The sequence below is a fragment of the Fusarium verticillioides genome, chromosome 1, assembly GCF_000149555.1.
Source record: "Fusarium verticillioides 7600 chromosome 1, whole genome shotgun sequence".
Lineage (NCBI taxonomy): Eukaryota > Fungi > Ascomycota > Sordariomycetes > Hypocreales > Nectriaceae > Fusarium > Fusarium verticillioides.
Window position 1 is genome coordinate 1248255 of NC_031675.1, and position 15324 is coordinate 1263578.

At 49.3% G+C, this 15324-nt stretch overlaps 2 protein-coding genes across 3 annotated transcripts; both read right to left on the bottom strand.

The window, feature by feature from the left end:
* Positions 1-83: 83 nt before the first annotated feature.
* Positions 84-4844, bottom strand: FVEG_09555 (hypothetical protein). Of its 2 annotated transcripts, XM_018898571.1 has the most exons (5): positions 4155-4844; positions 2258-4104; positions 2013-2204; positions 1884-1963; positions 84-1833 (listed from the first exon to the last, which is right to left on the bottom strand). In XM_018898571.1, exons 2-5 carry the CDS (start codon positions 2330-2332, stop codon positions 921-923), a joined length of 1260 nt encoding a protein of 419 aa, XP_018756484.1. In that variant the 5' UTR covers positions 2333-4104; positions 4155-4844; the 3' UTR covers positions 84-920. The 2 variants fall into 2 exon arrangements, with proteins under 2 accessions (XP_018756484.1, XP_018756483.1); XM_018898570.1 differs by having other exon boundaries at positions 2258-4844.
* A 5306-nt stretch (positions 4845-10150) lies between these two features.
* FVEG_16615 (hypothetical protein) lies at positions 10151-12181 on the bottom strand. The gene is made up of 2 exons (XM_018905861.1): positions 12094-12181; positions 10151-12018 (listed from the first exon to the last, which is right to left on the bottom strand). Exon 2 carries the CDS (start codon positions 11214-11216, stop codon positions 10908-10910), a length of 309 nt encoding a protein of 102 aa, XP_018756482.1. The 5' UTR covers positions 11217-12018; positions 12094-12181; the 3' UTR covers positions 10151-10907.
* Between the last annotated feature and the right edge of the window lie 3143 nt (positions 12182-15324).

Genomic DNA, 15324 nt, shown 5'->3' on the forward strand with positions numbered 1-15324 from the left:
CATGTTGAGACGTCAATTCTAAGTGACAAAAACACTCGGAGAGACGTAGATCAACATAGGCGAGCCTCTTTGTGATAGGCCTTGCTACTCTATATCCTTCATCCAATATCTCAGGTAATGCTTTCTCACCAGGTAAAGGGTAGTTTCTAAGTTTCTTAGATCTCATGGAAGGATATCTATGTGGGTATATTAGATGTAAATAAGGAGCTTCGTTTACTTTCTCCATTTCTGTCATGCGTGGGTATTCTCATTTTCTCCTATCGCCCCTATCGCCCCCCAAAAGTCCCAATAAACCTTTCTTGCCCTCTTGAATCTTCATGAAGCCCTGTTCTGCCTTCTCAAAATGTTATCCCCAGTGGCCCCCCCTCCCCCCTGACTAATTATCTGTCTAATCCAATATCGACACATTTCTCTCAAAGGGTATAGGTGCTGTTCAATGCTGAATAAAAAAGAAAGTGAATGCCAACAAGAGTAGAGAAAGTTTAGAAAAAAAGCATAGTGCCATTAATGATCCAGGCTATCAAGGATGAATGGCACAGTGTGCTGTAATGCCAACCATCCAATATCAGAAATGTTAAGCTGGAACATTGGCTGCAAAAGGCAAATTGCTTTCAAAATTCCACTAATGGTAAGAAGCAAAACAGAAACGCCAAATGACATGCTTTTCAAATCGCGGATGACAGCTTCCATGCGTTCTAGAGATATGCTCGTGGATGCAATAGAACAGTACGTTTCCTCCAATAATGTCCCGATGGGTATATCCTCTTCAAGAATAATAATTAAGTTCATGAAACAGAGATCGTTGTGTGGTCCAGCCTTGGTATGATCGTGATGTTACAAGTGATTATCGTAAATCGAAAGGGGTAATTGCTTAATGTGTTGAATATGGCGTTCGTAAAACATAGGCAAGCAGTCATCCATCACATACTCGCCAGTCTGCTGCTGGGTAGTTGCAATGAAGGATCCTCAAACTCAATCTTTGGTCCGTAAATATCATAAACTGCAGTTCCATATGCAGGCAACTGTCCGATTGTTGTAACTTCGATCGGCGGGTCATAGTGTGGCCACTGCTCTTGCTGTGGGTGGGCTGACGGTGGAGCGTAGTGTCCGGCGGTTGGGGGAATATGCTGCGCTTGGGATACCACTGGCTGTTGTGGCTGAGCCATATGGTGTTGAATGGGTTGCTGGTATTGAATCATTGCTGGCTGAGATTCGGCTGTTGTGTATGCTGGCTGGCTTCCAGGCTGGTGCGCGTAAAAGCCCTCGGGAATCATAGGGCTGGGGACCGATGTAGCAGAAAAGGTGCTTGGACTGCTTTGAATCGACGTCGCAATTCCGGGTGCTGAATATGGAAGCTCCATAGGAGGTCGTTCCACTTGCTGCGATAGCTGGTAATGAGGCGGTACAGTGCTTGTCATGGTAGCAACACCTGGATTCCCAGCTTCAGTGACATAGTAAGCCTGTCTCGGCATGGTTGCTGCTCGATGGACGAGCTGAACGTGTGCGTGTTGTTCGGGAACTGGAGTGCCGTGGTACTCATGAGGAACATTGGCAGGAATTCCTTGCCGGTTGCCGTAATGCTGTGGCATGTGGTGGTCATGGACTTGTGATTCAAAATCAGCGTAAGAGGAGGCACGATGTAAGGGCCCACCAGGGGCACCCTGGTTCATGGAAACCATCTCATGAGGTGACCAAGTCATCGAGGAGTGCTGAGGAGTGGAGGGAGACTCGTCATCGTCAGAATCTGAGGAGCAATCGTCGATGTCGTTGGGGTTCATTCCTTGCTGGTGGGATCTCCGCTGGTGCTTGACCATGGTTGTTTTACGGCAAAAGCTGAGGTCGAGTTAGTACGTGATGGAATCAATGGTTATGTTGCGGCCTACCTCTTAGAGCATCCATCGTGAGCGCATTTATATGGACGCTTTCCAGTATGAATCCGCCTATGACGAGCCAGACTTGATGACTGTGTTATCTGTTAATCCCATTCGAACCACTGGCTAGTCTACACTTACATCCGAGAAACGCTTTCCACAACCGATGTGCTGGCATTGATGAGGCTTCTCTCCTGTGTGTGTCCGAATATGAACAGTCAGAGCACTCCGTTGGATGAAGCTCTTCCCACAGCCAGGAATAGAGCAAGCGTATGGTCTTTCATTAGTATGTATACGATAATGCCTCTGTAGATCGGACTTTCGATTAAAGCTCTGCAGCAGGAGTCAGTCAAGTCCTACGGCCACGAATGATTCTGGCAACAAACCTTTGTGCACGATTGCCAGTCACACTGGAAGGGACGAGCAGTGGGCTCGTTCTCGACTAGTTCCATAAGTTCCATGATTTTGTAAAACTTGGACGAGCCTCTTGAGGCAATGCTTGTGTAGGATGCAGAGATGAGGCGGAAATAGTTGTTGGCAAGATGCTGACTTGTCACAGCATAATAATTTCAGACGCTCGCTGGGGCAGAGTAGAAGATCTGATGCAAAAGATGTTGTCTAAACTTGGAGGAACGACAGGTAGACGTTTACCAAATGCCTTGGATTAGGGTATAAGATGCGGCGGTGAGATCCAATCGTAAATAAATCAGCGATTATAAGGTGACGTATAAGTTCTGATCTGACAAGCGAAGAGTGTATACACTGTTGAAGAGGTGAAGAAGTTGTGCGATTGTGGGTATATAAGAAGGTGAAGGTATAGAGTGGCTGAAGGTGGGATATAAAAAGACGGGTGAAGCTGAGGATCCAGAAGCCAGGTTGTGTGGGAGCTGAGTGCTTAAGTCTTAACAGGGCGTGCCGTGTTAATGCAGGCGGTCCAAGTATTGCCTAGTGGATCGGGAAGAGATTTGGCTGGGGCTGGGGGAGAGGTTTATGGCTGTGGTGGTGGTTTTTGAGGGATAATACCAGAGACCAAGTAGACGAGCCAGGGGAATATTGAAGCTTATAGTTGATTGGACTCGGAGCGAGCAAGAGTCGATAATATGACTGGACTCCGAGGTTCGCCTGAGAGTGTTGAGTCGTGAAAACAAGCTATTTGACGTCTAGTTGATGTGAATCGAGTCAGGTAGACAGTTGATACAGGTCCATTCAAGCCAGACAATACTGGGGGTTCGGCGACAGATATCAACAACGGTCGTCACTGGGCTATGGGCCTATGTCCGGTCCCGCTGGGTAAGGGCAGTGGAGATCAGGAGTGCTTGGGAGACGAAGAGGATAGTGTGATGTAGTGCAGTGTAGTGCAAAATAGCCAGGGCCATGCAGATGCTAAATACCAGACTGAATAACGCAAGCTCAAAGGATGGGCCGTCGCAAATCTGACTCCAGTTGTAGGCGTGCAGCGAGCATGGTATACATACGCCAGGGCTATCAAGGAACCACGCAGGAGATCAGAGAAGTCAAGGGATCCCTGCACTGCAACAGCGGGCTTCAGTGGGTCCCATCCGGCAGCGAGTGAACTTGGGGGCACAGATGAGGGATCGAGAGAGGACGGCAGGTGGAGGGTGGATGAGCGTGACGAAAGGAAACAGAGGGAGACTGATAAAAGAGGGAGATGAAGACAGACGTACCCAGGGTCAGGGGTGAAGAGCAAAGAAAAGTAAAGCAAGGCAAGGCAAGATATGGAGAAAAGGGCTGGCACTAACACCAGAACTGAGACGAGGTAGACCTTTTCCAACATGAGTACAGTAGCATCCATCCGTCGATACCTCTCTAGGCTACCTTGGTTTGTGTCGATGGCGGCGTACAGTAGTTTCCAATGTGGGCTTAGAAGTGCAAATAGCGCCTCTGTACCGTCCTCGAGACATAGTCTCGTTTATTGCACCGTATAAAAATGGCATTGCATGGTATGTTCTATGAATGTACCAACTCGAATAATGATCCGAGGTGGTGTAGTGCCGGCCACTATCCAGTCTCTTAGTGCCCTTGGAGTTCACTAACGCTCTGGTCCCATTACTGTATTTCGCTGCAACGCGACTTGACTTTGGCAACTTGCCGTTCGGTGTAATTGTGTAGGGACCATCTCGCCACTCTACCCCATGTTACAGCACTTTTTCCCTGGAGTCATTGGATGTTTTTTGGTTTGTCTTTATTCCTAAAGCATTATTAACCAGGCCAGCTAGCCCAGGTTAGAGCACATTAGGAGGGGAGGGACATTTTGGCACGCACTACCTTAGAGGCACCCTCTCCTCTGCAAGTTCCAGGACGTTTAACCAGTCTGCGGCGGCGGACGGGGACGGGGACAGGGGGGACAGAAGCCGAGGAGTCTAAACCAGTTGATGGCGTCGAGTTTGGGGCGTCAAGGCAAGGGATGGCAGATCCCTCTAAAAAGGACCGCTATCTGTTGCTCTGCGGAGGTGGAAGTGGGAGCGGCCACTGGCTGGAAGGCTGAATAACAACTGACTGACTGGCTATACATACAGTGCAGTATGTATGCATGAATCAACGCTAGTAGAATTGTTCGTCGGAAATGGGATCAGGATTTAGTGAAAACGGACGACGCATATCCAGGTTGACGGTTATTGAGCCAGCAGCTTGGAATCTGTGGCGGAGAAAGAGGGGACCGGACCGCCTCCAAGGACGGACGGACGACCAGACACCTGGTTACAGATCGAGAAGAGGGAACCCAAAATTTGAGTTGCCTCCGTCTTGCAGCACCGAACCACAGACTCCGGTTGGAGCCGAAGGGTGCTTAACCTGTAACAGTGGCTCGTCCTGCTGCTGCGTTTGAGGTCCGAGATGAGGCATTGGCCAGAGGAGCCAAGAGAGTGTGGGCGTGTTGTAGAGAGAGGAGGTCGACAGAGACAGAGACAGAGAGAGAGGGTCATCGTGGGCGTATGAGATGAGATCCAAAGTGGATACCACCGAGGTCCATTACTTGCTGAGACTGAGACGGGGGCACCCAGGCTCTTGGCTTGGCTTGGGAAAGCGCCGCGGCCGGGGTCGGGCAGGCTCAGGCTCAGCCCGCAGGGCCCCTCCCTCCCTACTCTTTAGTGGGTATTCCCACGATCAATGAAGCTAGATCCGAGTGCGATAGTGGTCCTTTGCGGTTTTCTTTCTTAGAGTCAAGACAAGACGGACGGGATGGACCAGCCTGACCAGTTCACCGGAGCATTGGAGATTGGGGAGAAAATGAACAGTGGATAACTGCTAGTGGATCCGTCCACTGTAAAGGTCGATCACAGACGGGTCCTTGGCTGGATTTCATAACTTTGAAAGGCTTGTTAGCTTGTCTAGCGTCCAGACGTTTACTCTCTGCTTCTGTTTCTGTTTCTGCTCTGGTTCTGGTTCTGGCCTCTGCCACTCGAAACAGAACTTGGTAATCCAGCAAGCCACCTACTTGATGGTACAGGACCTAACAGTCTATGTTCGTCACACGCCAAGTCACCGTATGTAACTTCAAGCCTCTCTTGATGCCTTATCGCAACCAAAGACCTCCAATGTCGGCATATCCATGTCCGTTGGTACGAGCACAGGGGCTCCTATGCAGGCAGTTGCAATGGTCAGCCACTGCTAAGAAGAAAACAGGGGTTCTGCTTAACCAGACATTCCCCCGCCAAAGACATGTTGCCAGTAACTCCTCTCCAGAGTTGAGTCGAGGGGAGAATCAATTACATCAGACAAGAGAGGATCGTCGGTGAGCAGGTGATCATCATCACTATCTCTTATATCCAGCTTGTATTCCCATGCACCATGGCTCGACAAATCCTACTGACAGGTGTCGTCGGCGATTAAATAAACTTGCCTCTCACGGCACTTGGGACGTTGGACAAGACGGGAGTTGAACCAAACGGTGGGGATCCAGTAATGTTGGCAGTACGTATGTGAACACCAGCACCAGCACCAGCACCGACACTTCACCAACATGGGCCTAAGGGTTCGTGCCTGGCCTGGGCGCTCGTGTCACACCTCGTTTCGTTCACCAACATCCATTCCTGGCCTAAAGACGTCCGAGCAGAGACCCGAACAGGTAACGGCGTTTAGATCCGGAGATACAGATTAACATTTCTGCAAGTGCTTAGAGGCTCACAATACGGAGTTGGAGTGAAGCAATTTCCAACTGCAAAAGGCCACAGAACAAGCCATCAACAGGAGCATTCCCAGGGTGGACAGGCATTGCATTGATTTGAGGAGAAACCATGACGTGCAAAATACGTATTTTCTACCCTGAAATGGATAAACCGCCAGACCATAAAACCTAGTACCAAGATCTCTGCTCCACCGCCCACGGTGAAAACCCTTGTCGTACCCGGCTGATTGTTCACGCCGTTCCTGACTTGGCTCTTTACACGCAGCGCTACACAAGCAGTGACCTGCCCAAACTTTGTCTAATCCTTGTCTCTAAGCCAAAGTCCATAAATCAATTGAGCCTTGCCCACGCTCCTGGCTCCAACTTGAAAGCCACGGAAGTGGCAGGGGCCTCAACTGAGCTCCCACTATCAAGGCGATCCCCTGTTGCCATACAGCATCCTGCATGCCGGTTACCGCACCCTTGAACGCCTCCTCAACGTGGACCAAACCCTACAGCCTCTGTTTATTTCCTGAGTTTTACTACCAATGCACAACTCACACACCATCTTTGCTTCCTACTACTGAAGCGCGATCTCCTCATGCCATGTCATCTCGTCTCTAATCCTCTCGCCCCTTGAAATGTTAAAATTGTTGAAGGTTTGTCCCGTAGGGCTTGGTGGTGCAATGAGATTAAGTGTTTGTGGTTTATAGTTGAGAGTGGGCTACATTGATGCTGATTTGTCAAATTACTCTCTGAGACCCCAACGTTTCCAACGCCTCCTCCACATCGCTCAGCCAACAACTGGAGAATGAGATTAATCCCAAGCGTTGATCCCTTTGGACTAAGATTTGACAGAAGTCACCCAGCCCAGCCTATCTCAATTGACACGCAGCAGGGTCTGGGCAGCTGACCTGTCTCATTTTCATCCTCAGGGCTGAAGCTGGCTGTTGAGGTGAAGACATCAATGCAACCCTGCTCTCCTTAGACAAGACCAAGTGATCAACAGCCTCTCAGGGCACGACACCATCTCTCCGGAGTATTTGCATTAAATATGGCTGCTAGCTTTTGAGTGCTGATCAGCTGGCGATGCATGCACAGCCCTCTTGCCTCCCCTGACGCCGAGTCAGCGGTCTAGGTGATGACAGTTCTGAGGAGTACAGTACACAAAGCCGCATTGTAGCAAAACTCGACAGTATATGCCAGACTATTGAGCATTCCTTGTTCAATTGATCATCGAATATTTGGGGTATGGTGTGTTCCTTTTGGGCCAGAAGCATGATGAACGGTGGATGGGAAAATGACGACTGCTCACCAACGCGCCACTCCAATAACCAAGGTACCTTTAGCCGTTAGCTGTGCCCCGGGGTACCAGAAGCATGAGTCTGAAACAGAAGGCATTGTGTCATCGCTCGAAGAAAGCCAGGCTTAGGAAACGAGAATAGTCAAAAGTAGCAGTGTTTTCTTCGGTTCCTCCGTGTAAACATCCATATTCAGGGTATGCTTGCGATCTCGCAAGCTATGTTTGTTTCTTCCTATGGTTATCCCCCCAGCATTGACAGATAATAACAGGAGTTACTATAGTCTGAAAGTCATGGATAAGTGCCAGAGCCAGGCTAGCAACGTGTTTTCGAGGCTACCTCTACACCATGAGATAGGTAGTGATAGACGCCCTTCAACCCTGGATTAGAGTTAGAATTGGGGGAAGAGGCTGGCTACGGTTGCATTTATCGACCCCACATGCTTGGCTCATCACCAGTCGGCTTGGTTTGCGGACCGAGAGTTCTTCAGGACCAACACAAATTCATTCTCCGACCCTTCCAGGGTCAACCCAGAAGACGCAATGCGCTGATCATCTGGACTAGACCGTGAGGCTCGCAGTGTCGTAACCGGGGACCCTGCTCCTGCTCCGCTTTGCACAACTCGTTCCTCGGCCGAGTTTGTTTCCGAAAGCAACTTGTGCAAAACGTGCATTGAAACAAATTCAGTGAGGGGAGCCCTGGCCTTCCGTAACATGCCCGTGAAGATCACTCGACCGGCATCACCCTGCCAGATTTGCGAGGCATGACCCTGAATGGCTCACCTTGCGATGTAACGGTAGCGATGCCTTCGACTCTCGATAGCTGCAGTTGCTTACGGGGACTCCATCTCACCGCTTTCCACGGCCACCTGCACCTGTGCTCTCGATCCTGCAGCACCAGAGAGGCGCTCGTGATGCGATGTCCCGAGCTCTGGGAAGATTGGTGCCGACACTCTGCGGGAATTGTCAATGCATATCCGCCACGCTAGTTTCAGTGATTGAATATGACATTCGCCAAGGATGCTACAGGCTGGAGATTGTTGGTTCACAACGACACATTGTCAGTGGTGTCGAGTTGAGAGCATCTCTTGGTTCGAGCATTCAGTGGCGCAATCCATCCTCAGTTGTGCCCGCTGTCATTCCCTCCTGAGGGCTGCGGCTCAGCTATAATGCGGCTGTATTATTATCGTGAGCTAACTGAGGGCGGCCTGTTGCGAGCGTTCCGGTACGGCTGATTCGAGAAATGAGCATATGTTTTTGTTTTAGCCGTTGCATGTCGTTAGGAATTTCTGATAGGTCTGTGGACTCTGTTCGCTTACGGGTTTATCCTGTTCTGAGTCCTGTTCTGGCCAGATCGTTCTGTGGCTTGTTGATGTCGGATGACTTTCATCATCATCATCATCATCATCATCATTTAGCATCTGAAACACTCAACTTCATAGCTAAACTAACGCACAGCACTCAGGCACGTCTGTGATGGCCTCTATTATGCCGATAAGCGTGACATCCTCGATGCGCTTTGACAGATGTTGAACATATCTACAGTGCATAACGCTTTCAATGCAGTCTGTGAGTTGCTGACACTAGTCCAGGAAGCATGATGCCAACGATGCCATCTGAACACGCCTCAACTCCGGAAGAAAGGAAGCATCTCCCCGGAAATTGAGGACATACTAACTGTACATGTGGCTCTGGCGTATTTGAGGTTGAATGATAAGGTATGTGCCAATAATGACATTCGGGCCAGGTGCAATAGAATGAAGCATGAACATCCATCTATTGGCAGGAACTATCGATCCGGTCTATTGCCAGAAAGTGACGTTTGAGCCTGAAGCGGCCACGTCACGGGTTCAGGAGGTGCTCTTTCAAGTTTCATTACCTTACAGAAGACGAGGCAAGCAGATTCATCTTCATACAATTCACCATCAACTGAAGCAAATGATACCGTCATCGGTTTCTGGGCCTCAAAAGCATTGATAGCCGTGCAGCCAAATTCCGTGTGACCAGCATGTACAGACTTCAAGCGCAGTGTTTGTTTTACAGTTGATCTTTTTTTAACCGCAACTACCGTGCGTTATCGTTACATGTCACCAAGCCCACAGAAATCGCATGCAGGGTCAGATCTGAACTCTGAAGCGCCTTTCTGGCTGAGAAGAGCGTTGAGGTGCGTCTAGTCTACGTCAATCTCAGCCCTGCAAACTCCAGGCTCTGGGTCATGAACTGATTTGAGACCAGTTCGAAACAACGGTGGATTTAGCATTGGCTGGCTGCCACGTGCCACATGCCTGTCCACGCCAATCGGAAGGAACCGTCCAGAGGAGCCGGTCAGATCGTCAATGAGCCTGAGCTCTCTTTTGCATTGACCTGGATGTTTCTATTTTCGAGTGAGTGTTGGAAAGGGACAAGAGAACAATGTATAGCAAACCGCTGGCTTGCCATTATCAAACAAGGCCAGGGGCACTGGAATTACCATGAACTCAAATGGCTTGATAATTTGGCTGCCTAAACGGCTCGCTCTCTTGGCGGCCCGTTAGTTGAAATTGGCTACTCGAAACCGCTCGTATTGGATCTTCACTGTTCGTTTCCCTTTCTTTTTTTTTTTCCCGCACCCATTCTCAAACTTTCTTGGCGGCTACTCAATGGTTCACCGGTCGAGACGGCAAGAAACAAACACGGCCAATGAGGCACGGGCCAGTAGTTCCAAGATTGTCTCTCATCTCCGAGTCCAAGACGATGGTATCGTGGACTACCTGCTGGTTCCGGGAACAGTACCTTTAAGTTGTCAGCTGAGGCCAACTGTCCCTGGGCCCCTGACCGACACTAATCAAGCACCGTCAAAGATGTTTTAGCAACGATCTCGATCTTGATGTTTATCCGTTACTTGGGTGCGGAACGACCAGGAATTGGTACCGGCATGACTCGGGTGCCCCAAGCTATGAAGTCTGCTAGTGGACCAGGATCACAACATTTGGCCCTTGAGACTGAAGACTTCAACTCTCAAAAGACGTTATGTTTTCGTTTCACCAAAACAAAAAGCGATTTGCTAGCCTGATCTCAACAAATTCATCCTTAAAAGCTATGGAAGATTGGTTATCCGTGACCAGGGGGCATAGTGGCTCGGTATTGCCTCCAAACGAGTCTCGTATATTGGAAAAGTTTAGACACGGAACTTCTGCTGCACTCAATTCCTTAACCCAAGTTACAATACTGGGCTTTGATTGGCGCCGTTTTGAGACCTATGGAGTCTTTCTTGGTTAACGTCGAGAGCCAGCCACTCATTCAGTCTTGTGCCTGAAACCCCACGAAAGATCATATGCAGGGATGCTTAACGCTGGAGTGCAATCTCGCTGCTATCTACTTCCAACATGCCAGGCTGACGAAGCGATCCTGGCTATTTTATAGAGTCGCATTGAAGAAGAAGAATATCAGCGATGGACAGGCTTATCTAAAGTCTGAATCGTCCACAGCTTGGCGGGACGTCGAGTGCAGTAGCAGGGATCTAGCTGAACCACTAGCAATCCTAGCCGAACTGACAGGTGGGGGGGCTTACTCTGTGTTTCGGCTCTTGGGAGTTGGGGCAGGGTCCTGGTTCGGGTGATCTCCAACCTGAAGATCATATCCCCAACTCGAATGAAGTCACGAGTGTAACTTCAGCTCGCAAACTAGGTCCTTTTTGGGCGCTGCCCAACAAGGTTGGGACCTGGTTTAACACCAGGGGCACAAAACTCCCAAGACTGACAAGGGTGTCAACTTCAACCATGTCGGAAATCTTATGTTTGACTGCCGGTTTGTCACCGTTGTGTGACTGCGACGTTACAGCCTCATGACTGAACGAATAACAGTATGGAACTAAGGTCGTATTAATCGTAGAGTTCGACAAGCACCCCGGATTATTGTTGATTGTGCAAATCTTCGCCACCATGCTCTACTAGCCTCGGATACTGTGTGCGAAATGACAGGGCAAATTTCGTCAGATGTATATTGATCATTCATGATGAAAGACAGTAGCGCGATGGTCGTGCGCAACCGGAGCAAATACTACGCAGCAACTGCCTCCAACTGCCGTTCAACGATTGACGCGAGTTTATGTACTAAAGGCAGTCTCGGCAGTGCATTGCACGATGATCTCTTTTAAGCCCTACCGTTGAAACACCACACGTGGCTCTGAGGACCGAGAAATGAAGGGTCCAATCGGCAACATCGGGACACGATATCCATCTCGTTTCATTCCATGCAGGACCAGACTGACCTTGTCGTGGATCTATCAGTACGCTGGTCAATCTCAAGTTCCAGACAGCCCGAGTCATTCAAGCGTTTGATATCACGCTAAGCCGCGGACCTGGAGCGTATTTACACCAATTTGGCTCTGGAATAACACACAAACATGTCCCTTGAGGTGAACGGCACCAGCATTGCAGCGTGTTCGACACTGGAACAAACCGAGGCACGGAGCGGACCGTAAGATAACTGTCACCACCCAACTCGTTGCCGACGGAGCGACCCTCTTTAGGAGATGACAATGATAAAAGAGGACCGGCGGATGTATCAAGACCCTTGGATGAAATTTATGTGATGCCGCCGGCATCTGCATGGCGCAGGCGTGGGACCAGTCCAAATACCGCGGCGACGGCGGTAAATCATCAACTTCCTGGTGCTGATCAACTTCGGAGCAAGATAATGGGACAATGGGTGCTCGTCAACACTTTTATCGAAGCCATAAAATGCTTGCAGATAGAGAGCAATTGCCCTGCAGTCAGCGACAGGGTATCACATTGAAGGGGAAAGGAAACAGGGTTTACGTTAACATCCGACATATGTCTCAAGCAATACGAAGAGGAGTGAAGGCTCACAAATTTTTCAATCTGCGGCAACCTCGCTCTTAGCGCGGCAGCGCACTGTCTGTTCCCTGTCATCCTAAATGGATCTCTGTTTTGGCGTGACATGGCAGCTGGGTTGTTGCTGATCATTTGATCCCGATAAGATGAGCAATCGGCCGAGTCGAGCTCACAGACATTTGTCCCTGACACTTGTGGGGAGCGGAAAACATCAAGCAGAACCGAACCTGAGAACATCTAACTTAGGTAGAGCTCACGCCTCTACCCTTGCAAGCGAAACTTGTGCTGGGTGTGGCGAGTCATGAACTCACACCATTTCTTCAAGTTCATTATGTTGATATCCCCACTAAAGCTTCGTTTCTTTGACGATGTGTATACTTGTTCGAGATCTAGGGTGGTTTTAGTGGTTCGCAGCTCCTCAGACCGGAACGTCCAGTGTCGTTGTCGATCTGCCAAGTGCCTTGAGGTCCTCGACATCAGAATCACATGTTTGAAACAAGGACGAACGGAAACAATTGAGTTTGCCAACGGCATCACAGTAGTGTGAACGGTAAACTCAGTTGACGATTGCTTCTGCCGCAGTTCGCAACTGTGGTTGGTTTAAGGCTGGCAGACATCCTGCAGGGGACCCAAACATGTACAGATACAGAGAGTGATTCAGATTCAGGATGTCTTTTCCCAGACAGGTTGGCGGGTACTGTAACAGGAAACATTCAGTCACGTCATTAAATTCCATGTCGAACTACCCTAAGGCATAATTTATATTGGGCCGTGAATCAATACGCAGCATGTCCATCATGACCAACCGGCACCGGTGAGTTGGCACAGGTGTGACCCATGACGGAAAGAAACATACGCTTTTGTTACAAAAAAGCAATGCAGCGGCACAAGGAAAACCAAGTTTCCAACAAGTTACTCAGCATAGTCGCCGAGTCCCTTGCAGTGAGGCATATCAAGATGAGGGGCCTTGGACAACACAACTCTCACCAGAAACGGGCTAGATGGGGTATTCAACTACCAATTTGCACGACGATCAATTGATCGAGAATCTTGCGCCAAGGCTCGACCTGCTCACTGCTCTTTGCACATTGTTGCCTGAACAGGCCTTGTTCCCAAGAGTCATTTCGAATCCCCACACGATATTGATATGAGCAGGGTTGCAGATTTGCAGCCCCAGCCCAGCCCAGCCTCACTCAGTGAAACTCGGCCTATATGTTATGGCTTGACTCTTGATAATTGACTGGACTTCGAAATTGGCAGAATGGAGTACCCTCACAGTCTTTCAACAACATAACTCGATAAAAACAATTGCGTGCTGTTCCACGAGTCCACAGTTATTGCACCTGGCCATTTTTGTTCTTCTTACGGACTCACTCCTTGTCTCCGCCAAAATGTGACATATGACAGAAAGCTAGCCGTCTAGGGACCCCCCGGATCTCAGCAACATATCACAAAACGTCACTTCGACATGGGTAGCTTAATACGAGAATCTTAGAACGTACAGTACGTGGAGGCAAACAATGGCGACAGGGGAAAAGACAACGTCTATCTTGTCTGGTTCGATGGATTAACATTTATTGGGGGTTTTAGGCGCCCTTTCCCGCCCTTTTCCACACGCCCGTCATACTCTCGGGGTTGCAGCAATCCCCTCAACGTGCATAAAATCCTGGACGCGGATCTTCTCAGTTGGAGAAGCCCATACTCTGCGTTACATCGTACGGGGGCTAAGCGGCTCGGAGTTAGCCTTTGCCATGGTAGCTATACCGGTGCCTACCATGATGCCCTGGTCTATCTGCTCTGCGACGTCTCATTCGCCTCGCCATCTTCACATCCCCTGAATAATGGTCGGTATATGGCCAACTATATTGGTGCCCGTATGCCTCTATATTGACTATATTGACCGTAATATTATCCTCTGCGAACTAGGGATTTCCTTGTCTATCAGGTCTCCTTTGTTTATACCTAGATTCCTATGCGGAACCGCAGTAATATTAAATTCGCTAAAACAAATTGCCGGAGCTGCCTTCGTCCTGACTAGGAAATGGAAACGAATCGGTGAGTTAGTTCTCCCTTGATTCCTCATGATCCCTCATGGCCTTATCCTTCTCGCGCTTCTCAAGGGTGTTGATCAGGTGTGAGGGACTTGTGTTTTCTCAACTGACCGCGTGGTTACCTGAATCAAGCATGAGTTGTCGATTATGATATTCCACCACGAATCCTTCTGGGTCACATCGCGAGCTCTCTAGCTCCTATATTCAGCTGCCAATTGACCAGCTAAACCCACTAAAGGATGATCATGCCGCAATCTCACCGTTTTGGCAGCTTGACTCGTCACCAACAACGCGCAAGTTTCCCGGTTTCCTGTCAACCCTGTTTTTCTTTTTCCTTGGAACTATCGGTAGTTGAGGAGGCGGACGCAACCCATCTAACGGGCTTTTTGAAGATCAACGGTATATCCAGTTTGGACTTGTTTGCTTTAGTTCGAACCAAGGCCTCCAGGTCAAGACATCGATCTATCGAATTTCGATGTAACAAACAAATCTTGGAAACGGTGAGATAGGCTGGCACTTTTGATAACTCTTTAGACTGAGACATGCTCTAAACCTTACTACAGGTTCTAACTAGTGTCGAGTGAGTCGTCAAGTCACCTTCCTTTCTACCCTTGCTGGCCCAGAACTCCAGCAGAGTACTTGGCGTATCTCGACGTTTAGTTGGTCCAAGTTGAAATCACAGGCTACTACTGATTCAGTAAGTGAGTCGAAGATGCCTATACTCTGTCACCCTCACCCTGCTCTGCAATGCACCATGATCAGCCATCACACGCTATTCGGATGAGAGCGAACCCTACAGTGTGCGTGCCAGGATCAGGCAGATCTTGAGACATGTCTTCTGCGTGTCTAATCCCGCCAACTCCGAAGCATTACTTCAATGGATAACGTTTGTCGTTCACGTAACGGTTACGGGCTCGAGGAAGGGCATGAAACAAAACTATCTCAAACGAGAATGCCGCTTCCCATTCCGGGTACGACATACATATTGCACAGGAGTCCATCTCCTCTCTTATGCATGAGGATCCAGCACAAACAGGAACATGCGTGAATGACTACCTACCTAGGCTGTGGCCTAGAACAGCCGCCGGTTGACTATTTCCGCCTCATCTTCGTCCTCGTTCTTCTCCCTGACCGAGAACACAAC